The following is a 25,538-nucleotide window of genomic DNA, read 5'->3' as shown; positions in this document are numbered from 1 at the left end:
CTGATGATAGGTTATTAAGCAGCCTCCTACTACGGCATATGGCTTACTGTGTTGGGTGTCACTTGGGCTGCTGCTCGCTCCGATATTTTCCCTCGGATAGATAGCGCAATTCTGGGAGTAACTGCGCGTCCGGATGTATAATACCCGTCTCCTGACCCTTCAAGATGCTCTTGCAATAGGGAACAGAACATCCAACAGTTCACCTGGAGCAATCGAAGCCATAAGCGTGTTTCATTGATCTTATCCCAAAATGGAATCATACCGGCCAGATTTTATATTCCAGCAGCTCTTCAGAGATGACGCGAAGATATTCACCGAAATCAGCGAGAAAGGGCGGATTGTTGAATTCCTGCGTGTTTTCTTGCTTTGCCGTTTCAGCAAGGGTTTCCCTAGACGCCGACAGCTGAGCCTGTAGGAGCGTCAAAAACATATTCAGCAACGGATTGATGGAGGAGTCCCACCGTATCATGGGCAGGAGTTGTGCCGAGTTTCCACACAAGTGAGAGAAAGCCCAGTCCGGCCCTCCGATCAATCCGTAGCCATATATTCCTTCTCCCCGGACGGCATAATTGTAAAATAAGGAAGCGATGTCGGATGAGATTCCGGGAGTGAGAATAGCACGACGCGCTAACGATCCTGGCCATTTGAAGCCATAGGTGTTTCTCAATCACTTTCTCGCAAAGATCCCTCAGCAGGAATGTCCCGGTCGATAGACCCGAACCATTGGAAAACGTCGAAATGGTGTGGTTAGAGAAACTTGTGTTATCCTCGATTGGCTCAATATCAGCCAGAACATTTCCGGATTCCGTCTCAAAGAAAGCGTCCTAAGGGGGAGGGATGATGGGTCTTTCGTCAAGATGGTTACCCGGGCGTCAATCAGTTACTCACGGCGTCGTATGGTGCATGATGAACAGAGTCACCCGTTTCTTCGACAACAGGTGGGTGGGGCATCTAATATGAATCAGCAAAGCGATTTTTGAAAGTTTGTTTGGCTTTTCCTACCGAAGGCTTCAATCGACGACGTACAGACAGTTGTGGAACTCTAGAGAACAGGCCGCCAGCACCACATAGTCATATTGGAAATATAAGCGGTGTTCGGGAGGTGAGGAACCCCTACCCCGATTTAGCAACAGATGCCAGTGAACCATAAGTTGTTACTGTAATAGTCAATAGACACCATTAAGGGGATGAGGATACGATGAACACGTGGAATCTGCAAGGGAACTAGGCTGAAGCAGCCTCTAAGGTAATCGTTGAAACGTCTTGGAGGTAATAAACCCACGACCAACATTATTGAAATCTAGTATCGCGGTTTTCGATGTTCAGTCGAGCTCGGTTCCACGTTCCTCGGCCCCTCTTGTTTAGTTTTTTTTTTCTCTGTTCAGGCTTGGCCGCCCACGGTCGATCCAGTTCGGAGACTCGTAGGGAATGCTCCGTTCAGCAGGGATCACAGGAAGCGATGCCCGCAATGCGATGAAAATTTCATCTCCCTGACGGCAGTTTTAAATTAAGGTCAATTGCAAGCGAAACTGTCAGCATATATTCCATGTTCCAGATGTGGCAAACCAGCTGAAATATGGAGAGTGGGTGGCCAGTCGAACAGGGGTAACTGGAAAGCCTGCGGGGAGGGAAGAATGAATGGCATCCGCAGCTCATCGTGTTTCTCAGTTGTTGTATACAGCAATGATATAAGTCCAATTTTCTCTGAGGTCTTGGTCAAACCATCGAAAGTGGTGGGAGTAGGACTACGCCAGCCCCAAGGGATAGATAAAACGACAAAGAAAACATAGAATGCATCAAAAGTCCGACTGATGAAGTATTATGAAACTAGAACGAAGACTTGTAGGAACTTGCTGGGGTAAGGATCTCGTCAGCCACATGAAGTGATCATTGAAAAAGAATACAAATACAATAAGAACACCGAAAACATTAACCACCTGTTGAAACTGATACTAGTATTATACTTAAGGGCTCTCTCTGTGACGTTGTTTGCAATGTCTGTCGTCTCTGCATCTATATGCCGAACGGTTTCAAGCTGCTCCGCCACCATCGCCGCTAGTTGAGTGAAGATTTGGCCAAGCTCGACAATGGTCGATTCGATCCAGGTTATGACTGTGATCATCCTGTTTAGTGTTTCCATCGACGAAGACACAGAGCGGGCTGTGGAAAAAAGAACGGAGAATTCGATCGAGGCTCACCTGCTGCTCTACCAGTTGCATTTGGTGGTATCCTCCTTCCCCGTAAGGATATCCACCGTTCATTCCAACACTCTCTTCCACCGAATGCAAATTCAAAGCAAATCATCATCACTAGCACGCCCTTTGCCTTTATTTAGTTTTTGCGAGCTTGAAGGCGGTTGTGAAAAGAAGTGAGCCTGCGGTAATTTGCACAGGTGAGATAAGTCGGCCAGAACGGAGGTCGGCTACACTCCGAACTACACACCTTGTGATGAAGGATTCTGGGCGGCTGCCGACGCAGTATGAGACATAAACTGTTCCATCCGATTTTTGGGCACCTGTGTGGCAAGTACAGAAGTGAGTGGGTCGCGGCGCACTGACTAACGTGTACAACGGGCGGGAACGGTGAACGCACCTGCGTGCGAACCTTCAAGACCTCTGCAAAGTTAATACTTGTCGACCCCAACTTGCTTTGTAGCAGTGTGACCACATTCGTGTTGTAATTTGCTTTCTCGGACCGGATTCATTGCCTGCTTCACGTATGATTGCAGAGCCGATATTTGCTGATCGAGGTTGGCGATATCTTGCTTTATTATGAATTTACGTTCCTAGAGGCATAACACGACAACGAGGGCTAACGTTGGTGAAGGCTTTGTTGCTGACTGACTGTTGCAGTCTATGAGATCGGAGAAACAGAATATTCAACTGACCGATCATCAAAGCGCTTCAACGAGTATTACTATGAGCCTGGTTGTAACAATTATGCTCAATGTTGAGCAAGCTTGTCCAGTTTCGCTGCAGTTGTCGCCAAGTCTTTCCCAATGGTCGACGCCATTCGAGAGAACTCGCTCTTTGGTTGCTTTTGAGTAGCTGCTTTGACTGAGTATCTCGGAAGGGAATCGGTGATCGACTTCGCATGGACTCGACACCATGGGTGCGAATTCAAGACGTCATTCCGTATATGATTTCTTGCTGTGTCGGCTAAGCGGCGGGAGTGTCGTGTGTATTAGAACTCACTAGTGGCTCGGAAGACGTGTGAAAGGAACTGAATTCAATAACAGCCGATAAAGCCGGGTATTCTTCAACGCCGAGATTTAAATAAGTATCCAAGGTGCCAAGACGGAGCATCGGAGCATCGGATGATAACAGTTGCTGCGGAGGCCTCTCCGGGACGAACATCATCTTTTGTCTACGTTTACACTCGAATAGTGAGGAGAGGGCTCTAAACCTATGTTCTTTCCTGACGAAGTCGGGAATCGAACGAGAGCTGAAACAGGGAGGCCAACCACCATTCATTCCGATCGCTGGGGTCAGGGCCGTTTGTAGTCTCAGCTGCCTATTTTATGCGGCTGGATCCATGTTTCATTGTTCACGCGTGCTCTCAACACTTCTTCAGATCATATCCCTGTCCATGCTCCCTGCGTTGCTCGGACTCATTTCGTTCCCAACTGCAATACTTGTGCTGCTACGCCGCTGAAGATGGGATTGGATTGATTGCTCATGGAGACATGAATCTGACGACTCGAGGCCTCAATCACTTCATTGACACACCCATATGATGCTTATTATTTAAGTACTTTTGCATGCTTGTTCCGACCCCTGTCAATCTTTGGAAATCTCGCTGGGCAGCCTCTGGTTCTTTTTGTTAAATAAAATCCAGAATAAAGCAAACGGACGATATTGTCTTCAGCGTGATCACAGATTAATTCAGGAAAGTAATAACGAAGCACGGTGTTCCACTGGTGTCGTGGGCGATGTGTTGCAATGTGACGACGATGTACAACTATATAGCTCTTCCCACCCACCCACCTCTCACACGCACTCGAACTAGAAGCGGGTAGGTAAACTCTACATATGACTTCATATCCTTCCAGCCCTATGCCAGTCGCCCCAAGCGTTGCAATAGAACGAACCTAGCTGTACTCTTCGGTTCAACTCCCGCAATATAATCCTAGGTATAAATGTCAATGAGTTTGAGAGGATGACAAAGGATACAAAACCCAACGCATAATATGTCACACCCAACGCCGTTCCAAATGATGCCCAACTAGGCACACCAATGGGATCTCCGCCAGGGATTATTGACGTACCGGAACGCGAGGTTACTTGCCAGTCCGGGAAGGGCCACGCTTGCTGTCCAGCTCCAGACTACAATGTTTATTTGGGAAGTATGCAAGTCACATAGAAAGTGGCCCACCCAATCAAGGTGAAATGGGCGCACGGGAAGATATACGCGGAGTGTGCCAGCAGTGATGCGGAGATCCATCTTTTCTCCTTTATTCTTTCAGAACAAGGTAACGCAGTTGCTGGCACCCAAACGACAACTGGGAACAGCGCTCGGGTGGCTGTACGGTGGTGCAAGGCCAATGCTTAAGGTGAGAACATGGCAAGACAGTCGGAAAGGTGAAGGGTGCGCCAAGGCTGTGGAACGATTCCGATGTTACACTGAGTTTCTTTTATGCAAAGCAGAAATCCGGATTTGCTGATTGAATTGCGGAAGCACACAGTTGGACTCCCCGATGGGCCTCATCTCCATATGCACGGCTCAGTGACCCATCACCAACGAAAACAGAAACATGCAGCCAGTAATAATATTTCCTGAAACAAGACCGTTAAGAAATTATCGCGGGATTCGAAACCGTACTTCCAATGCATGTGGCGCTCAAGTCTTCCATGCACATTGTCTATGTTGATTCGCCCGATTCTAGTTGAGCCAATCGTCGAGTCTCAAGATATTCCTCCAAGATCTTGCGAGACATGACAATCAATTGACGTTTCACGCATTTACGCCGGGGAGATTCTGACACGGACCTGCTGACAGCCTCCTTCCACAAGCTTAGCGTACTTTTGGTCAGGGAAGTGAGCGTGCAGCGGCCCACAGTGCATGTGTCCCGCAACTGAGTCGGACCCGGGCACCCGGCTGCGCATACTCCAAGGACGTCATTGGTTTCCAACGACTGAAGACTGCAGAAGGAAAACGAATGATGCAAAAGGAAATGGTGCATCAAGTGCTTTTGCTTCTGCACCGATGTATTTTAGAGAGAACTACTGATATGGACGGTCGACGAAATAATTATATGAATGCTATGCTTGTTATGTGGGCCGCGTCGATAACACCTTCGCCCTTGCCTGCTACTACAATTTGACAGGGATTGCTTGAGTGGGCTAAGAGAGGGAGGTCGTACTTGGGGAGAGTCATTCGAAAAAAGGCGGCAAAGTTGTCAATCCACTCACAATATCTTAATCGGCTGTTCAGACTCCCAAATCATGATGTTGGATGTTAAACACACCGGTATCTCTTCGGTGCCTGAATAGTCTGGACACGCCCTCCTTCCATGCGGATGGTAAGGGCTTGCCCATCACCCGAAATTTCCCAAGTGGATATTCTGTCGCTTATATGAGTAGGGGCGATAAAATGGGGGGTTCCGCATGTTCCGAGGAAAAGGTGAATACGGTTCAGCTCATCATGCCTGACTTCAGCAAATGAGCACTGATTGGGAATGGTGATTGGATTGGAAAGTGAATCCTGAGTCATGTCAGCTGGGATGGATTCTTTGCTGACGGAAATTGCTCCACTAGTCACCGCATCCCAGATTCGTACTGTCGAGTCAGCGGATGCTGATGCTACCCTTAATCCATCGGATGAGAATGAGACTGAGCGAACTCTCCTGGCGTGCCCTTGGAAAGCCCTTAGTTCTTCCCCAGCCACCGCATCCCAGATTCGTACTGTTGTGTCATTGGATGCTGTGGCTACTCTGGATCCATCAGATGGGAACGACATTGAGATAACCCAATCAGTGTGTCCTCGGAGCACCTTGAGTTCTTCCCCAGTCACTGCATCCCAGATTCGTACTGTCTTGTCATCGGATGCTGAGGCTACCCTGGATCCATCAGATGAGAATGACACCGAGCGGACCTGGTCAGTGTGTCCTCGGAGGACTTTGAGTTGTTTCCTAGTCACTGCATCCCAGATTTGTACTGTCTTGTCGTCGGATGCTGAGGCTATCCTGGATCCGTCAGACGAGAATGACACTGAGCGGACCCGGTCGGTGTGTCCTCGGAGGAATTTGAGTTGTCTCCCGGTCACTGCATCCCAGATTCGTACTGTCCTGTCGTCGGATGCTGAGGCTACCCTCGATCTATCAGATGAGAATGACACTGAGTTAACCCAGTCAGCGTGTCCTTGGAGGACCTTGAGTTCTTCCCCAGTCACGGCATCCCAGATTCGTACTGTCTTGTCGATGGATGCTGAGGCTACCCTGGATCCATCAGACGAGAACGAGACCGAGAGGAGGCTCTTGGTGTGGCCTCGGAGGACCTTGAGTTCTTCCCCAGTCGCTGCATCCCAGATTCGTCCTGTGTTGTCATTGGATCCCGAGGCTACCTTGGACCCATCAGGTGAGAATGAGACCGAGCGGACCGAGCCAACGTGCCCTCGAATGGTGTTGAGGCACCCATCCCATCCTGAGTTTTGCCATTGCACTGTTGGGAGATGTTCATGGGATGATCCATGGTGCCACCCTCGCCAACCCGCATCGGGCGAATGAGATGGAGCTGAATGTGCGATATGTCCAGCAGAAACCGAAATCACTCCATAGTACTGGTAGGCAAAACGACGGCATTGCAATAGAGGTTGGAGCAAAGATCTTGCCGGGTTCTGACCTCCTAACTGGCGGTGGTTCTGACTCTGTGAACATTATATATCTCCTGGAAATTGGGGAATCGAAGACAAATCATATACCTCACACCACATGGTCAACGTCTCCAACGTGATCCTGGCATTGCTCGCCGCTCCCAGCAGGCTCAACACCTCCAACCATTTGATCGCTGATTCTGTAAAGAACGTTTCTAATTTGCTCAACAGCTCAGCTGAAGGGTTTTCAATTTCTGCAACGGGCAAAAAGCCATATAATGCAGCATATTGGACATCCTCGGAGATCTTCGACCGGATCTGAGAAGCGAGATTTGGGATGTCGGAGTTGAGGATTAAAGGGTTGGGAAGTTGGAGAACATTTTCCTCTGGCAAACGGCCAAGGGTGTCAATACAGAATATCGCAATGCGACAGTACACGTCACTCTTTTCAAAGTAAAAGGGAGCAACAAGTGAGGAGTCGGTGATCCGCTTCAGGATGTCTTGCGTGTAATGGCGAATATCTAACCATTGTGCCGGGCGCACAATTTTGGCAAGATATATGACGATCGAATCAGCAAGCCACCCCTTTGGCTTCGCGCTGCTCAAGGGTTGCCACGAACGGTCTATGGCCTATTATAGAAATCAAACTGTGGGCCATAAAAAAGCGACGTAACAAAAAAGTCTACGCACCCAGGCCGGACTACGCAACGCTGTCATGATCTGATGATAGATCACTAAGCAGCCTCCCAATTCACTACGGCATATGGCTTACTGTATTGGGGGTCACTTGGGCCGCTGCTCGCTCCGATATTTTCCCTCGGATAAATGGCGCGGTGTTGGGAGTAACTGCGCGTCCGAATGTATAATACCCGTCTCCTGATCCTCCAAGATGCTCTTGCAATAGGGAACAGAACATCCAACAGTTCTCCTGGAGCAATTACGGCTATGAGCATCTTTCATGGGTCTTTCCCCAAAATGGAATCATACCGGCCAGATTTTATACTCCAGCAGTTCTTCAGAGATGACGCGAAGATATTCGCCGAAATCAGCGAGAAAGGGCGGTCTTTTGAATTCCTGCGTGTTTTCTTGACGTGCCCTTCCAGCGAGGGCTTCCTTAGATGCCGACAGCTGGGCCTGTAGGGGCATCACAAACATATTCAGCAACGGATCGATGGCGAGGTCCCACCGTATCATGGGCAGGGGTTGTGCCGAGTTTCCGCACAAGTGAGAGAAAACCCAGTCCGGCCCTCCGTTCAATCCGAAGCCATATATCCTTTCTCCCCGGACGGCATAATTGCAAGATAAGAAAGCGATGTAGGATGAGATTCCGAGAGTGGGAATAGCAGGATGCGCCAACGATCCTGGCCATTTGAAGCAATAGGTGCTTTTCAATCACTTTCTCGCAAAGATCCCTCAGCAGAAATGTCTGCCCAGTGCTCCGAGTCGATAGAACCGAACCATTTGAAAAGGTCGAAAAGCCGGAGATGGTGGAGAACTTAGAGAAAGTAGAGAAAGTAGTGGGGGTTCGCCTAAGAAAAGGGGGTCTGGTTCCAGTGGCGAACTTGGTACTTGTGTTATCTTCGATTGGCTCAATATCATCCAGAACATTCCATCCGGATTCCGTCTCAAAGAAAGCATCCTAAGGGGAACGGATGATGGTTTTTTCGTCAAGATGGTTGCCAGGGCGCCAATCAGTTACTCACGGCAAATAGATCCTCGTCTTCAGTCTCCGCGTTCCCCGAAGAGAAAATCGCACTTGGTGGGGACGTCTCGCTAGACGTGGACACGTCGTGCAGTGCATTATGGACAGAGTCGAAATCCTCATCCGTTTCTTCGACAATAGGTGGGAGGGGCATTTAATGCGAATTAGCAAAGCGATCTTTGAACGTTGGCGTTTCCTATCGAAGAATTCAATCGACGAGGTGCAGCCAGTTGTGGATCCACCTTTAGAGAACTGGTGCTCGGTCGGTGAGGAAATATATCCTAGCCCGATTTGGCAAGTTAACAAACTTTGCCGCCAAAGAACCATAAGTTGTTACAGCAGTAGTTATTAAGGATGGGGATACGATGGAAACCTGCAACCTGCATGGAAACTGCTGCTTCAGCCTAATTTCTATTTCTTCGACGTTCAGTCGAGCCCGGTTCTCCTACTTCTCGCCACAATTAAGGGCTAACGGTCCCTCTAATTCAATTATTTCTCCCTGTTCAGGCCGTCCGCCCACACAGTCGATTCAGTTCAGAGACTCGTAAGAAATGTTCCGTTCAGCACTTAGGGATCACATGAAGCGATGCTTGCGATGCGATGAAAATTTCATCTTCCGCACAACTCGGGGCAGTAGTTTTGAGGTCAATTGCAAGCGAAACTATCAGCATATATTTCCAACCAGAGAGCCATTCAAATATCTTTTACCAGGTGTGGCAAACTAGCTGGTATATGGGTAGTCGAACAGGTAAGAATTAAGGTAGCTGGAAAGCCTGCGGGGAAGGGAAAATGAACGGTGCACGCAGCTCATCGTGTTTCTGAGTTGTTGTATTCGGCAATGAAATAGGTCCAATTTTCTCTGAGACCGAAAGTGGTGGGATTAGGACTACGCCAGCCCCAAGGTATAGATCAAACGAGAAAGAAAACATGGAATGCATCAAAAATCCGAATGACGAAACTAGAATGAAAAATAGGGACTAGGATTCTCGTCAGCCACATGAAAAGACCATCGCTCAAAATACGTCACTCACAAACACAGCAAGAACACCGAAAACCTTCATCATTAACCCGTATCTGCATCTGTACGCTGAACGGATTCACGCTACTCAGCCACCATCGTCATTAGTTGAGTAAAGATCTGGCGAAGCTCGGCAACGGTCGATTCGATCGAGATTATAGCTGTCTAGCGTTGTTGGATGTAATCATCCTGTTTTGGTAAGGTGAGTGAGTGCTTCCGTAGATGAATATATAGAGCGGACTTTGGAAAAAAGAACGGAAAATTCGATGGAGGCTCACCTGCTCTACCAGTTGCATTTGGTGGTATCCACCGTCCCCGTGAGAATGATCACCGTCCATTCCAATACTCTCTTCCGCCGAATTCAAATCCAAAGCAAGTAAATCATCATCATTAGCGCACTGTTTGCCTGTATTTGGCCTTTGCGTGAGGCGGTTGTGAAAAGAAGTGAGCCTGACGCAATTTTCACAGGGGAGATAGGTCAGCTAGAACGGGGGTCGGCTACACTCCGGACCACACACTTTGTGGTGGAGGGTTCTGGGCGGCTGCGGACACAGTATTAGACATAAACTGTTCCATCCGATGTTTGGACTCCTTCATATTGTATGTGTAGAACGGTGAACGCAGGGGGCAATACTCGTCGACGCTTGCAGCAGTGTGTGTGTGTGTAGTAAACCTAACTACACCACCCGGTCAGTGAAGCGGGAGGTCATGTGAGTGAAAAAAAAATAGGATTAATTTAGAAAATTAATTCTGCAATCTGATTCCAGATTTCTATATTTGGAATATTAAGATGCTATCTACAAATCAAGTGCGGTGACTTTGTCACTGATGCATTAGCCTGATGGCTGATGCCGGCGTGGGTTTATGTTGTTTAGCTGTTAGGCTCCGGTTCGATTCATGGGTGGGTCTGACTTTTTTTTTTTTTTTCCGGGTTGTCGGGTTGGGGGTTTGGGTCAGGGGGTTGTGGTTAGGGGTTGGGTTTTTGGGTCGGGGGTTGGGGATTTGGGGTTGGTGGTTGTGTATTGGATATGTGTCTATTTTTAATGTAAAGGGGGGTTGGGTGTCGGGTCGGGGGTTGAGAGTTTAGTCGGGGGTTTGGGTGGTGGGTATGTGTCTATTTTTTGGGTTGGATGGTGGTGCAATACTTGATTTGTAATAGTGACCGTTGGCTGGTTTCGAAATGAATTGCTACCCATTTTTTTTTTCTGGCACATGACCTGCCGCTTCACTCACCGGGTGGTGTAGTTAGGTTTACTGTGTGTGTGTGTAGTTCTGGATATTTATCCTGCAGACTACAGGCTGCTCGTGAGAGCGCCAAGGGCAGGGGTCTCGAAATAAATACATGAAAATAAAGTAGATATAAGGGATGCGTTCGATCTGGGGAGTCTCGTCCTATGACTGAGCAGTTCCCTAACCATTTCCTCTGGGGAGTTTCCACTTACATGTGATCGGATGTTATGCTGCCGGTTATTGTAAAGGTAGGGGGATTCCAGATGTCATATCCGTGCATCCCCGACCCCGACCCGACTTCCGGACCTCCACCCTCTTCACCTCCGGAGTCATAACCTACCGTTGCCGTTCCGATACTCACCTTCGGTCCTGGCAAACACACCTCCCCCTTACCTCTCCGACCCTATCTCCGTCCGCTCCGATATTCATCCCGGACCAAACATCGCCCCACTCACCACCCTCCTACTACTCCGCTCCCCCTTCACAACACCTCCACCCACTCACCACCCTCCTACGCTTCCCCCGTCCGCTCCGATACTCACCTTCGGACCTGACTACTCTCCTTTCCGCCACTCCTTCTCCCCTTACCTGTCCCCTCTCTCCTCCCTCCGTTACTCCTCCGCCACCCTTCCGCCAAGTTACGACCTTCCACCGCTGTCCCGTACTTCGCACTCGGACACCGCTCGTACCTTACTCCGAGCCTCCGTCATAGTCCCTACCTCGGACTTTGACTCCACCTCGGCCTTAGTCCATTGCATTGGTGACCTCATACTACGTAAACACCATTGCCAATATTCCTTGGACTTCCAACCCCGCCTCCGTAACCTCCGTAAGCTCCGCAACCCCCGAGCTTTGCGGACCGCCTTCGGCACTCTCGCCGCCTGTAATGTATTTCTCGCATTTTCCCTTCATCCCTATTTGGACTACTGCTTCTTTCTATTCTAGCCAGTTAGTCATCATCCCCACTTCCCCTCATCCTCCTGCCCCTCTGGGCCTTGCCCTCTCTACCTCCTTTCGGACGTATCACAGGTCTTGCCCTATGACCTTCGGTACCGCTCCACCCCCTCTACCCTTTGTTCCCGTTCGGACGTCTTCGTTCCGATTCGGTCACCCTTTGTTCTCTTTGTGCTTTTGCCCCTTCCATTATATATATCGGCGCTTGTACATACTCGTTTTGGTTTTAGTCCGAAATCGACCTGAAATGCCCCCAAGAGACTTCCTGCTCACCTACTGTGAAATTAAGGACCAAATGGACAAACAGCAATGGCACAGCGCTCCGCTTGAGTCGCTGAGGCCAAGGTCCCTCCACGCTAAGTCTCCGATTCCACTCCGGAGTCGTCCGTTTCCGCCCATTCTAACACCAGACTTCTTCCCAGTTGCTCACATGATTTCTCTGAGGTTTAGCTGCAACTTATGTTGCCCTCCGAAATCTGTCGAGCGACTGGTACAACTTGCAACACGTGATGTTCCCACGCTAAGTTGTAATGAGTTGTACATAGGTTACGGAATATGATTTTTAGTATTTACACATGCGGTCATTGCACTCAACCCAACCTGTGAAGACTAAGGGAGCACATCCAAGGTTATGGAGTCAATATCCGGGTGTGCGCGAAGTTTAACAGTTTATATATTACTTAGTTGCTAGTCACTTGTTTGTGCCTGGTGGCATAAGTGGTATAGTGCAAGCTGAGGCTATGCAGTTTTTTTAAGTGGCACATGTTCGATTCTCACATAGGAAAACTTTTTTCGGGCCCTCCCATGGAATAATTGTGTGAAATGGTTGTTTTCTGTACACTAAGGAGTGAAGGGTATGAAAAAAAAAAGTTTCCTGAGTGAGAATCGAACATGTGCCACTTAAAAAAACTGCATAGCCTCAGCTCACGCTATACCACTTATGCCACCAGGCACAAACAAGTGACTAGCAACTAAGTAATATATAAACCGTTAAACTTCGCGCACACCTGGATATTGACTCCATAACCTTGGATGTGCTCCCTTAGTCTTCACAGGTTGGGTTGAGTGCAATGACCGCATGTGTAAATACTAAAAATCATATTCCGTAACCTATGTACAACTCATTACAACTTAGCGTTGAAGGAGAGAACGAAGGAAGGTCAGTTGGGAGGTTCAAACGAGACCACCACCAAGCTGTTCCCTGGTTCTTTAGTTAGGATGGGGAAGTGTACTAGTGTTGTTTATTGTAAATATAGTACCAATCCGAGTGTTTTGGCTAATTCTATTTTTATGGGTTAGTTTTAAAGTTCCTGGGAATTGACTTACAGATAAACCGAGCCCTGCGGAGCTGTTTCTTTATTGAAATTTATTAATTTGTCTAGGTGTAATTCTGTGTAGCGTTGTTTAATTTGGATTTAAACTTGAATTTAATCTTCTACTTGGTGAAGTTTCAAAGATTCTATTCAGTTAATGAATTTGGATGGTGTCTGGAGTGTCCCTTGAGTTTGTTCTATTTTTGTCTTATTTTATTGCTTGTTTTAACAGTAGCAAAATAACTGTTTTGTGTTTACACTTTGAAATCTGGAGTGTTAACCAGCTCTCCTGTTGAAATATCTACTTAATATTTCTCTCCTTAATTGCTGCCTTTTACTACAGTGGCAATCTTAACTGTATATCACTTTTTCGCACTGGAGTGACAACCAGAAATGCTTGAGAAAAATAATACTCTATTTTCTTACTTCTCTAAGGGGGGCGAAAAGTCGCAGAAAGGGTCTCCCTTTTATACTCCTTGGGTCGCCTTCCTTTTTCACGCTCTACCTTCTATTTACAGGATTTATTTACAGTGTATTTTTCTCAAACTGAATAAAAAGTGAAATTTTCACGCTATAGTTCCACTGCGCTTTGCTGCGCTGAACTGCGGCTCTACTGCGGTCAGACTGCGCCTGGAATCCTTATTGTCCTTCCTCGCCTAAGCTATTTTAATGGTTAATTAGAATTTGTCTGCGCCGCATTTGCCGCAGTTCCCTATTTCAAATTCCCCATATTTCCCATTAAGTTCGCTATGACTCGGTCATACTGAATTCAAACCTCGCATTACTATGCGTGCGACTGTGCTGAGACCTTCAGCTGATTTATTCCAATTTTATTTAGTGACATTTAGTTAAAATGAGACTGAAATGATAAATGAGTGAATTATTCAGGTTTAAAACTGAAAGAAAAAGTTGCTAGTAATCAAGAATTACTCAAACGAATGTGTTATAGCTCTCTACTTCATTAGAACATCGTTCCCTAAAATTCCTGCCATGGTCCGTCGTAGTTTAGTAGTTTTCGTGAATTTCGTTCATATTCCCTGATTCCCCTTTGTATTATCACATCCTAATCCTCCATATGTATTGTTCGTTGTTATAGTAGGTCTTCCTCGAAGATATCATATTTTTATGTATTTTATTTAGGGCTCTAGACCTCTTGAAGCTGTCTTCCCGCGTGTTTTCAGGTTTCTAACTTCATGTCCTTGTATCTCATTCATTTCTGGATGTTTTCTCACGTTCTTGGTATCATAAATTTTCATTTATTCCCACCTTTCCAATGGTACTAAGGTTGTGTCCTATTTCCCTGTATTCGTTGAGTTAGCAAAGTTTCGCGCGCACATTCGGTAATCACGTGCGTCGTTCCCATAGTTGTTCGTATGCGGGAGCCGTTTTCGTTTAGTTGTTCGGGATTTATGATATGCGCGGGTGTTTATTTCTTTCATATGGGCTTCTGTGATTTATTTCAGATTTTTCCCTCATGATCTAAGGTTGTTTTGCACTTTTCGTGCTTTGTTTGACCGGGCTCTTCCTTATTTGGACGGAAATTGGTCTTCGCGATCTGCCGAAGTGCGGATCTCGGTTCCGATGGCCGGTTCCCTGCGCATCGCCACCCTCACGTGTCATTACACATGATGCGGATTCCTATATTCCCGTCATGGGTATAACTTCACAACGGCTGGACCGTTTGGGCTGAGAATTTGCATAACTATAGTTTCCTATTTTTCATAATTTCCGTGTAAATTTCGTTGTATGTTTTAATTATGGATCCTACGCAATCATCGTCTTGTCCCTGAGCTCGGACTTTTGATGTCGCTATTCCCGTTATTGGATTTCTCATTAATGCATGATCCTTTTATTATGGAAATTTGGGAGGATTAAGAGTAGATCCTTTCCTTTCTAATGGGCTATCAAGCTTGTCTCGGTCGTTACTAGTTAATCTTCGCGCTTGCTTTTTAGACATTGTCCTCGTTTTGCAGGAGTTTTAGTCATATCTCCGTCGTTTATGGGTAGTTTCCCCTGTAATTACTCTCATTGGTTCCGTTTGGGTGACATCTACATTTCCTATTATAAACACGACTTTGACTTTTGCATTAGTTCCTGAGGAATCTTTGTTCCGTGGTACTTCCATCCTTGCTACGTGTGCGGACGTGGGAAAGTAGTTTCCGTGGAGGTTCTCTGATTATCTTTATAGTCAAATCTTGGTCGATTGTCCTAATTCTTGGTTTAATATTTGCTATAAATTCCCCCGAGAATTCCGTCTCGTTGATGGTAAGCTTGAAGTATTTTTGTTATTTTTCTTTCTTTCGATTTATCGTGTATAGTCGTAATAATTCGTAAAAATTCGTAAAATTCGTTAAAATTCAGGTCCTTCTATGTTCTCATATCTACTTGTCATATGAGGTTTTTGTGATTTATCTGGCATATTTCCATAATGGGTTTTCATAGTGTGGCCGTTATTTCTCCTACAGCGTGGGAACATCACGTGTTGCAAGTTGTACCAGTCGCTCGACAGATTTCAGAGGGCAACGTAAGTTGCAGCTAAACCTTGGAGAAATCATGTGAGCGACTGGGAAGGAGTCTGGGGGGATTCTGCTTTTCAGGGCGGGCGTTATCTCTTGGGGTTGGGGGTCTATTCGGTTAAGGTTTTCTTTTCGTATGCTCCACTCGCATTGAGGAAGCTCGCTGATCTTATGCTACCCTCTTCCGTTCCAAGAAGGTCGGCTAGGTTTAGGTCTCCGTCTTTGTCGCGAAGGAGGTCTCGGTGCGTGGCGTAAAGCGGGCATTCCATCAGGATGTGGTTGCGTGTTGCTGTGGGTTCACTGCATCTGCAGCTTGGGTTCTCAATTGGGAGGAATTGTTTGTAATACTGGCCGATGAAGGCGTGGCCCATGCGCAGTTGAACAAGGCAGCTAAAGTTTTTATGCCCAAGGGATTTGAAGCGTTTGGTGGTACTTAGGTTTGGCTCCGTAGTGTTACAGGCCAGGTATTCTGATGGTCTATGGGGAGCAGGGTCTCTGTTCCAATGTTCGATCCACTCGGTTCTGTACCGGCGTCTGTTTGTGTTGCACATGAATGCTGCTGAGGCGTCAAAAGGGTAGGAGGGGGGGAGAGAGGTTCCTTCTTTCGCTAGGGAGTCTGCGAGGTCGTTTCCTTTGATGTTCTCATGTCCTGGAACCCATTTGATTTCGATTTTGCACAGGGGGCGCTCGTCAAGTATTTTGAGGACGGATTTGCGGAAGCGGAGGGACTGCTGGATGTCTAGTCCTGGTGTGTTGGCCATGATACACTGGAGGGCCCCGGTGTTATCAGAGAAGGTGGATAGTGTTAGCTTGTTATGGGTTGGGATGTTCTCGTCGATCCATGCAGTGAGGTGGGCTGTGCCTTGGGCAAGGCCTTCCATCTCTGCGTCGTAGACCTCGACTCTCGCTCCTAGACCGCCCTTCCCTTTAAAGATGTCCGTGCCACGGTGAAAGGCTGCAAATCCATACCCAGCTCTGCGGATTCCCTGGTCGAGCAAAAGTGATCCGTCAGTATACAAATAAATGTGGGACTCATCCCTGGAGTCCTTCCTCCAACTGTCTTTATGCTCCTTCGCCCAGCTCTTTTTCGCTGAAACTCCTGGGTTATTCTCTGGGATCGATATTTTCAGTCTATCTTCTAGGTCTTCTGTCATTCTTGCCCACGGTGGTTCTGGCCAGAGGCTGGTCGGTTCCATGCCAACATCTATTTCTTTCGCCATTCTCCAGATTTGGGTGCTGTTCTTGTCTTTTTGTATTATGGTTCTCTGTTTTTCTTGGTTCGTGAGTTTTCTTCTTTTGGGGTGGGGGGTGGGGATGGGGGGAATGTTCGAGTCGGAGGGGGGGGTGATTCGTTTGTCAGGTGGGATTCTTGAGGTGATGGGATTGTTCGGGTCGAGTCTAGGGAAGCGGAGGGCAGCACGGCAGACAATGTAGTCTAGAGTGATATTGATCAGGGGTATGCTGCACTCTACTTCCAATGAGTATACTGGAGTGGTGTGGAAGGCTCCTGCAATGAATCTTAGTGCTACATTCTGGATGCAGGTTAATAGTTGGGTGTGAGATTTTTTGTTACGCCACCAGGTTGGGGCCCTGTAGGACAGCATTGGGACTATAGCTCCTAAGTAGATTAGTCGGCGTTGTTGTTGGTGCATTCCAGCTATAGAGTTTCCGAGGATCGGTAAGGCATTTGCGGCCTTAGAGGCTGTGGTGCAGATTTTTCGGATGTGGGGGGTAAAGGAAAGTTTGGGATGCCAAGCCACTTGATTTCGTTCGAGTGTTTGATTGTGAAGCTAGGGCGGTTGGCACATGGGGACAGAGTGAGGTCAAGGTGGCGTTGTCTGGATCGTGTGAAGTGGATAAGGTTGGTTTTGGCTGGGTCGAGAGAGGGGCCTCTGTCCCTTGTCCACCTTTCTGCAGCTAGGTAGCTGAGTCTGGCTAGTTCAATGTTAGTGGTGATTGATTTTGACGCGGTCATGATGTTTCCGTCGTCAACGTAAAGGAAGGTGTTTGTGAGGCATGGAGTGTCAGAAAGGATAGATGTTAGCTGGTCATGTGGTATGTTGTCAGTGTTAGTAGCAGAGTTGATGGACTCAATGAGGGGAGCAGAGAAGTAAGCTGCCAGCACCGGCGATACGCAACTCCCTTGCAGGATACCAGTTTGTGTGGGCCTCATTTCTTCCCTAATGCCGTCAAGGATGAGGGCAGTCCATCGCTGACTTAGGAAGGATTTGACCCATTTGACAATTGGGAGGGGGATTCTCTTATCCCGTAGGGTGTTTAGGAGGTGGGGGTGTGAGACGAAGTCAAAGAAGCCGGTTATGTCGAAGGTGAGGGAGGTTGCTATCAGTTTGCGGTTGAGGGTGGCTTCTATGTCATGTACTGCTGCGAGTGTGGCGTCATCTGCTGAGCGGCCTTTCATACCCCCAAACTGGGTGGGCGGCAGGAGGCCGTGCTTGCTGGCATAGTACAAAAGGCGGTTAGCAGTGATACGTTCGATAACTTTGCCCAGGACTTCGAGAAGCTGGATTGGTCTGTATGAACGGGGTTGGGTATAATCCATTTTATTTGGTTTGCGGAGGGTTATTACTAGGGCATCATGGAAGGGAGTGGGGTGGAAGCCTGTCTCTATGGCTGCCTGTATGATAGAGGTTAGTTCTTTCCCAACTACGCTCCATGCCAGTTTATAGGCGATTCCGCTGAGTTCGCTTGGTCCAGGCGCATTGAATGAAGCCGCCTTAAAAAGGGCTTGCTTAACTTCACCCCTTGTGATGGGGTTCCATTCTAGGTCGGCGTTGCTGTGCTGAAGGTCGATTGTCGGGGGGTTGGGGATGGATGGTGGGGCAGGGAGGAGGTGGGCACGTAGGATTTCACACTTGTCCTGAAAGGTGGTTGCAGGGGGGAGGTTGGCGCCTTGGGATATATGTGGAGTTAGGTAGTTCCTCGTGCCTGCAGACCAGCGGACTAGGGGCCAAAAGTTAGAGTTGTCAGTGTTCTTAGCGATGTTAGTAAAGAACGCCTTTTTGGTTTTCTTGAAGAGTCTTTTGAATCGGGCAGCAGCATGGTTCATGCAGTTTCTGGAGTGCTCTGAGATAGTGCCGGTGATGGACTTTTCGACTCAAGTGGTTTCCCTAGTGTTTACTATGTCCATTCTGGCATTGGTAAGTTCGATTGTCCAGAATGGTTTGGCCTGTTTGTAGGGTTTCCTGCGGGGACAGTGCCTTTCAGCCGCTGCCATGATGAGGCCTTGAATTCTTTCTATGGCTGTGTCAATTTGAGAGTGGTTTGGAGGGGTGGTGCGCCAGCCGAGGATCGGGGAGAAGGTGTTACGGTATGAAATGGGGTCTGCCTTGATTTCGAGTTCGATGTGATTGGTGAATCCTATTTGGTCGAGTTTCCTCCACATGAATTTGGGCTGAGGATCACATTGGGCCGGTGAGTCGCTGTTAAGGGTTAATTTGATCACCGTGGCGAAGTGGTCTGATCCACAATTGTTTTCTGAGTCAATCTCCCAGTGGGCTATGCGGTCTTGTTGTAGGGCAAGGTTGTTTGCGAATGTGAGATCTAGGGCTGATTCAGAGTTGCCATCTGGGGCGACCCTGGTGATTTGGTTCCAGCTGTTGATCAGATGGAGGCCGTTCTCGTGGGTCCACACAGCTGTCCGCGAGTCTCTTTGGTTTGCAGCATGGTTGTTGGGTATATGGTTAAAGTCGGGGTGGTGGGTGTTCCAGTCACCTGTGAGGATTGAGGGGATTAGTGGGTCAATGCAAGTAGCGCAGAGCGCATCAATAGAGTGTGAGTTGGTATTTTGTACAGATTGGTTGTATATGTTGTAAATCTGTATGGTATCTTCTGTGTGTCGGGTGAATATGTCCAGGATTTGGATATCAAGGTGTTCGAGGATATCTGTTCTAGTGGTGACCGAGATATCTGAGTCTTGTCTTAAATAGGCAAGTACTCTTGGTCTGTCTCCTTCTTTGATTCCTTTGGCTACAGGGAGGATTGGCGTCCAGCCGGTGAGGTCGCAGGAGATCCAGGTGTTGTTGGGGCGGCCCCACCACGGTTCTTGGATGAGGATGATGTCAAAGGGGGAGAGGGGGTGGGTGGCTGCAACATGAAGGGCTGTTGTGCGGATGACAGGTGATCTGGCCACGTCGAGGCTGAAGATCCTGACTTGGTTAGTATTGCCATTCATTGGGGCGCACCTTGGTTGATGATTGGAGCACTACCGTCTATTTCCATGTCGGGGATTCCCTGTGGCCTTGCATGAGGGGGGAGAGGGGGTTGAGGGGCAGGGGAGGTTGCTGAGGGCCCGAGGCCGGTCGATTGGAATCGGCCTGGGACTCTAATAGTTAGTTTAGGGGGGGCAAGTCCAAGCTTCTTCCTGTAGACCATACAGTTCCTGTCATAGTACTCATGTGTTTGTCCGCAGTTGATGCACTTGGCTGGTGCATTGTCTGGGTGGGCCCCAGTGGTGTGTTCCTCGCTGGCGCATTTGAGGCATTTGGGTGTAGGGCAAGCCGTCGTTCTATGGTTTAGGGATCTGCAAAGGCCGCAATAGAAGGCCCTTCTTCTTTCTTCGAAGGCTGACGTTGTGCAGCGGTTGCCTAGGCAGAGGAAGCTGTCGGCATCCAGTAGTCGTTGTGCTTTTTCATGTGAATCGAACATGAAGATCAGGGTGGAGCTGTCCTTGTACCGGGATCTGACTAGCCAAGTTGGTGCTCTTTCAGGGGAGTAGAGGTTGTCCCAGTCTGTGTAATTGTTGCGGAGGGTGGTCAGTATCTCTTCGGGGGTATGGGTCCGGGTAGATCCATTTGTGGTTGATCGCATTGGGACGTTGTCCAGCTTGACCTTGAAGAGCTGTTTGTCTGGGAGGCCTACATAGTGTTCCACTGTGTTATTCGGGTCGAGAACGGACATGATCGCTTTGGTGTGTCCCATCAGATTAGACGCTAGAGTCGAACCAGCCCCTGTAACTATAATATTGTCAGCTGCGGACATGGAGATGTCCATGACACTGAGGTTGGGGTCCAGTCCGTCCTGACGTAGGGCTTCATTGACGGCCTTGGTTTTTTCCGGTCCAAACTTGCGTTGGTCAAGCGGGATTTTATTTGTCGACCGGATTATCAGACGGGCTGGGTGGTTTCTCTGCGTGGGGAGTGATGGCTCGCGGGGGGGTTGGATGAGCTTCTTGGTTGCTCTTCTTGGTTGGGCATAGCCCGAGTTGGTTTTCACGGCTTGGGCATATGAGTTTGCTTGGCCGAGGGCCGGAGGCAGGTTTCCGGTCAATGAGGTGGTCAGGCGGTTGGTATTTGCTAGGTTGGAGAGTTCAAGTTGTTTTGCCAAGTTTGCGTTGGTGTCAGCTAAGGTTCTAGCAACTGCGAGGGCATCTTCCAGGGTTTGTCGTTGTTCTGTATTGATGGGGGGCTGAGAGGGGAGGAGGCCTTCGGCTAAGATGTCCCGGGCATCAATGCTGAGTTCCCCTATAATAGTGGCTAACAGGGTTTTGACGTGTTTGGGAATTCCAGCTTTTATGTGGGTGTCTGAGAGGCGATAGTCTACGCTGATGAGGTCGCAGACGGATACGAGGTGTTTGCATATTTTTCCGAAGAAGGTAGAGTCGTTCTGAGAAGAGTCCGTACCGAGATTGAGGGGGGCCATGCGGGGGTCGGGCACATTGTACCCTGCACTCTGAGGCCGGGTGCCACTGGGAGAGGGGGAGGGGCTCCGTTCACGGGTTTCGGTGAGGTTCGTGAAGGTGAAGGCGTCGTTTTCCTGGCCGAAGTGCTGTGAGAAGGACGTGTTGAGTATTTCAGGAAGGTGCGATTGAGAGGTCTGGGGGCGGTGGGCAGGTTTCAGTCTTCTTTTCTTCGTGGGCGTTCTGGGTGCGGTGGGTGGTTCTGGGCTAGTGGAGTCCCTGTCTGGGGGTTTTCTTTTGTTAGCGGCGGTCCCGTGAGGCTGGTTCAAGGGTGCGGTTGGGGATGGGCTAGACTGCTGTTGAGGGTTTTGCTGCATGTTTTTGATCGTCCAGGAGCTGTCCGCAGAGGTGTTAGATGAGTAAGTCTGATGGCTTGCAGCAGTGTGGCCACATTCGTATGGTGTTCATCGATTTGCTTACTCGGACCGGATTTGTTGCCTACTTTCTGTTGCTTTACGTATAATTGCGAAGCCGATATTTGCTTATCAAGGTTGGTATATCTTGCTTTATTATGAATGTAAGTTCCTAGAGGAGCAACACGACAACGAAAGCTAACGTTGGTGAGGGCATTGTTGCTGACAGAGAGTCAGACTGTCTGTGAGGTTGGAGAAAAAGAATATTCAACATAATTTCAACTGGCCGATCGTCAAACAGAGCCTTTCGCTTCGGAACTGTAGAAACAGGATTACCAGAAGACTGGTTGTAGTAATTGGTTGCTTCTGAGTCGCGAGCCGCCCTGCTTTGACTGAGTATCTCGGGCAGGGATCGATGATCGACTTCGCATGGACTCAACACATGCGCGGACCTGGTCTGTCGTGGGCATTTTGGCTGCACTGGGGAAGGTAGGGTGGAATTTCAAGAAAGCCCTCCGCATATAATTTCTTGCCGTGCCGGCAAGCGCCAGCCAGGGTGGTGTGTGTTAGTAATAGCCGCTACCTAAAGCCGGGTAAGTAATCCGACTCCGACTCACTGCGTAAAGGGGTCAAAATTTTGGATCCACAGTAGGTACCTGTTTGGATGTACTCGGAGATATTTGAACCGATTCTGATATGTAAATATTTGAGCATTTTGGATTCATCCGTAATTGGAGCTGCACGAACGAAACTAGATATGCGAAAATCAGAAGCGTCATGCTACACAGCTTTGCGCATCACCTTAGTTCATTTCGGGAAGTTACCTCTTAGGTTTTAAGCCAACCACTGCAACAACCAAACGGCAGCTGGCTTGTGTCTATCTGTTTGATTTTTGTGTCCACCATCGGGCACTGTGTATCATGTGATGCCGAGAACTGCTGGAGACGTCTTTTGTGAGTGCAACGTATGTACAAAGCAAGGGTCAATTCCAGGGACATGGGTCCCTCCAACGACTCGAGACTCACACTTGAGGAATGCCAAAAATGTATCAAGGGGCTCGTCTAGGGCTCGTACACGAATATTGGCTGCCGCTGGGACAGGAAAACAGCGTAAAATGTTAACGAATTTGGATATTCATGGTGCGTCTCAGTCATACTAAAAAGGCATCGCTTAATGACTTTGGCGTGCTATTTCTTGCACAAGCGGGCAGCTCCTCTGCCAGTGAGCCTTCTGCTTCGAGCACCGGCACAGGTCCCAAACCTGGATACTTCCGTGCTCTGCCACCAGATATTGAAATGTTCGACAACAACGAGTACGGGGAACCTCCTGGAGTTCCACTTCGTCCTCTCGATGTCCCCATGTAAGGTATGTCACATGAGGTCTACCATTCTCTGTGATCTTGTAGAATTGGCTCACGGAATACCCACTAGCTTCTTCACTGTGGCTTCCAATAGCACACCTAATACCAACATCCCCTTTCCTAGCAATGATATCGTTGATGAGGATAGCGATCATAGCGACCTCTTCATCACCCCTTCGAATGTTGATACTCCCGAAGTGCCCCACTTGATCAGTTTTCAGCCTACAAGCTTGACTGGAGCACCTATTCCGGCCCCTCAAACTCACGATGGAAGTGCCCCTAGGCCCCCTCCTGTACAGTTTTCGACGGCTACTTCTTCAAGTGTTCATTTATATGACATGTCCACCGAAGCTAGTCACGATGCTGTGTCTCAACCCAACGAGAGATATATGAGCCTCTCTGATTCTTGGATCATCCGCGTCCTTCTTCTTCTTGTTTGTTTTCTCAATCTTCACCACCACGTTGGAGTCCGTGCATGCAACCTGCTGCTATGGGTCTTTCGGAAGATTCTGATTGAACTCCGTATCATCAAATGCTTTGATGATTTCCCGGTAACTCTCAAAACAGTTCTGAACCGATTGCGCATGTCTCTTCCCGCTAAAATCTTTGTACTTTGTGAGAGATGTTGGCAACTGTTCCCTCATGGTGAAAATGTTCGCCACTGTCCACACTGCGAAATTCCGCTTTATCGGAGTTCTTTTGTGGACGCGTTCCAGGGGTTGATATGGGGGAAAGGGCAGAAGGTAGCAAAACCGAAGGTTGTTATGCCTGTGGCACCCCTCTCAGCACTCCTCGCAGGGTTTCTATCACGAAGCGACATAGAAGCTGAGGTCGAACAGTGGGGGTCTACTCATCGAAATATGGGTGCATATACGAGTATCATGGATGGCAGAGTTTGGAAAGAGATGAAGGACAAGGATGGGAAGGAGTTTTTCCGTATCAACAAGGATACAGGTGAGCTTCGTTTAGGAGTGACATTAAGTCTAGATTGGTTCGTCTTTCATATTCTTGTGACAGTATTCTTCCTAATCATTTTCTCAAAAGGTTTTCATGCCGTCGTAGTGTCTTGCACCGACTCATTCAAGTGGTGTTTTATCATTTTGTTGTGCAAATCTCCCCCCGGAACTTCGGTGTGCATGCGAGTCGGATAAATTTGTTTGATTGACTCATGATTTCTTGAAATTCTAGCTATCGTACGAGTAATCTCCTACATGCCGGAATGACACCTGGACCACAAGAGCCTTCAACGGAACAACTACAACATCTCATGGCTTTGGTTGTTGACGATCTTATAGCTTTATATGAAACAGGGCTTTTTGTCAGGAGCCTAGAAAGTAATTTGCAGTCTACCATGCCAGTATTGCCTTCAAGGTACGTACACAAATAGCTTCATGAACCTGCACAGCTGCTTGTTCCCATATCAGCCGATTAGCGGGGTCAGTCATCTTCACACCGACTCGGAAGTCAGGGTTCAGGAAAGTGAGTCCTGACTTCTCATCTTTTCGTTCGGAGTTGTGAGGTGGCCATGGTCCCTTTGCACCGCTCATTCCCGTTATTGCAAAGATTCTTTTCTCCATTTCTCGCTAGCAGAGATTCAAACCAACATGGCTATTTTAAGTTGAGTTCCAATATTAATACATACCTTTGCTTTGCTCACAACCTTCTTCTCTGATTGTGTTCGATCCCGCGCCAGCTTCTTGGCAATTGTCTTGGGGGCTGATGCAAGGGTACGGCGCTTGCGTCCTCTAACAGCATTCACAGAAGCCCTTAACACATTTTCGGTCTCTCTGGACGTGTTTTCCACCCCATTAGATTCCATAGAACCGGTAGAAAGTTGAATAAGCGCGGGATCAATTGGAATCAGGGGGTGTATGGTGGATGCATCGGAGTTGAAACGCGTCCAAACATCAGCATGGTGCACTTTAATGTAAGCTAATCTATTTTCATCTGTCCAAGACGCCCAGAATTGGCGCGTTAAGACATCTGTGATCTCATCGGGGCATGCAGCGAGACTGGACAGATTCATGGCTGGTGGGATCGTGGGGAACGGAGGGGCCCGAATACATGTGTATTTACACGCCGATTATGTAACAATCTCACCTAATTTGCGTACATAAAGAAAGACTGCATACGTTCATATTCTACAGGCCTTCATACACGCATATTCAAACTTTACATAGGAACGCAATTCAGAGCTAATCGGACAACTCCAGATACCCGGTTATTTGAGGTCTGAATACGTCCCTAATCAAGGTCCAATTTTCACCCCCCTTTACGCAGTGACTGCCAAGATGGAGCATCAGGTGACTGAATTGGGGGAGGTTTCTCCGGAACGAACACTATCTTTAAGTCGGGATCGAAGGAGAGTGGGATGTTTGCAGAAAATCTTCTGTGGCTGGATCCATATTTCTTTGTTCACGTCCTCTCAACACGTCCTCTGATCATCTCCTTTGTCTATGCTCCCTGTGTTGCTCATTTCCTTCCCAACTCAACTCCAATGTCTGTGCTCCACGCCGCTGAAGCTGGGACGAGGATACGTGGTTGCATGGATTGATTGCTCACGGAGACTTAAACACTTCATCGACGC

The 25,538-nt window shown here is 48.2% G+C and overlaps 2 protein-coding genes across 2 annotated transcripts; one reads left to right on the top strand and one right to left on the bottom strand.

Annotated features, from left to right (window-relative positions):
• Nucleotides 1-22,340: 22,340 nt before the first annotated feature.
• Nucleotides 22,341-24,277, top strand: EI90DRAFT_3098546 (uncharacterized protein; the record flags this gene model as incomplete). The annotated part of the gene is made up of 4 exons (XM_039062551.1): nt 22,341-22,730; nt 22,795-22,951; nt 23,076-23,942; nt 23,996-24,277. Coding segments are annotated over exons 1-4 (1,355 nt in total), but the record flags the coding sequence as incomplete, so codon positions are not given.
• A 20-nt stretch (nt 24,278-24,297) lies between these two features.
• EI90DRAFT_3138942 (uncharacterized protein) lies at nt 24,298-24,977 on the bottom strand (the record flags this gene model as incomplete). Its single annotated transcript, XM_039064912.1, has 2 exons — nt 24,298-24,534; nt 24,594-24,977. 2 exons carry the CDS (start codon nt 24,975-24,977, stop codon nt 24,298-24,300), a joined length of 621 nt encoding a protein of 206 aa, XP_038907712.1.
• Nucleotides 24,978-25,538: the final 561 nt, after the last annotated feature.

Source organism: Cantharellus anzutake (genome assembly GCF_015039405.1).
Source record: "Cantharellus anzutake strain C23 chromosome Unknown EI90scaffold_245, whole genome shotgun sequence".
NCBI lineage: Eukaryota > Fungi > Basidiomycota > Agaricomycetes > Cantharellales > Hydnaceae > Cantharellus > Cantharellus anzutake.
Note: the sequence above shows the minus strand (reverse complement) of the source record. Positions and strands in the feature narration are given on the sequence as shown.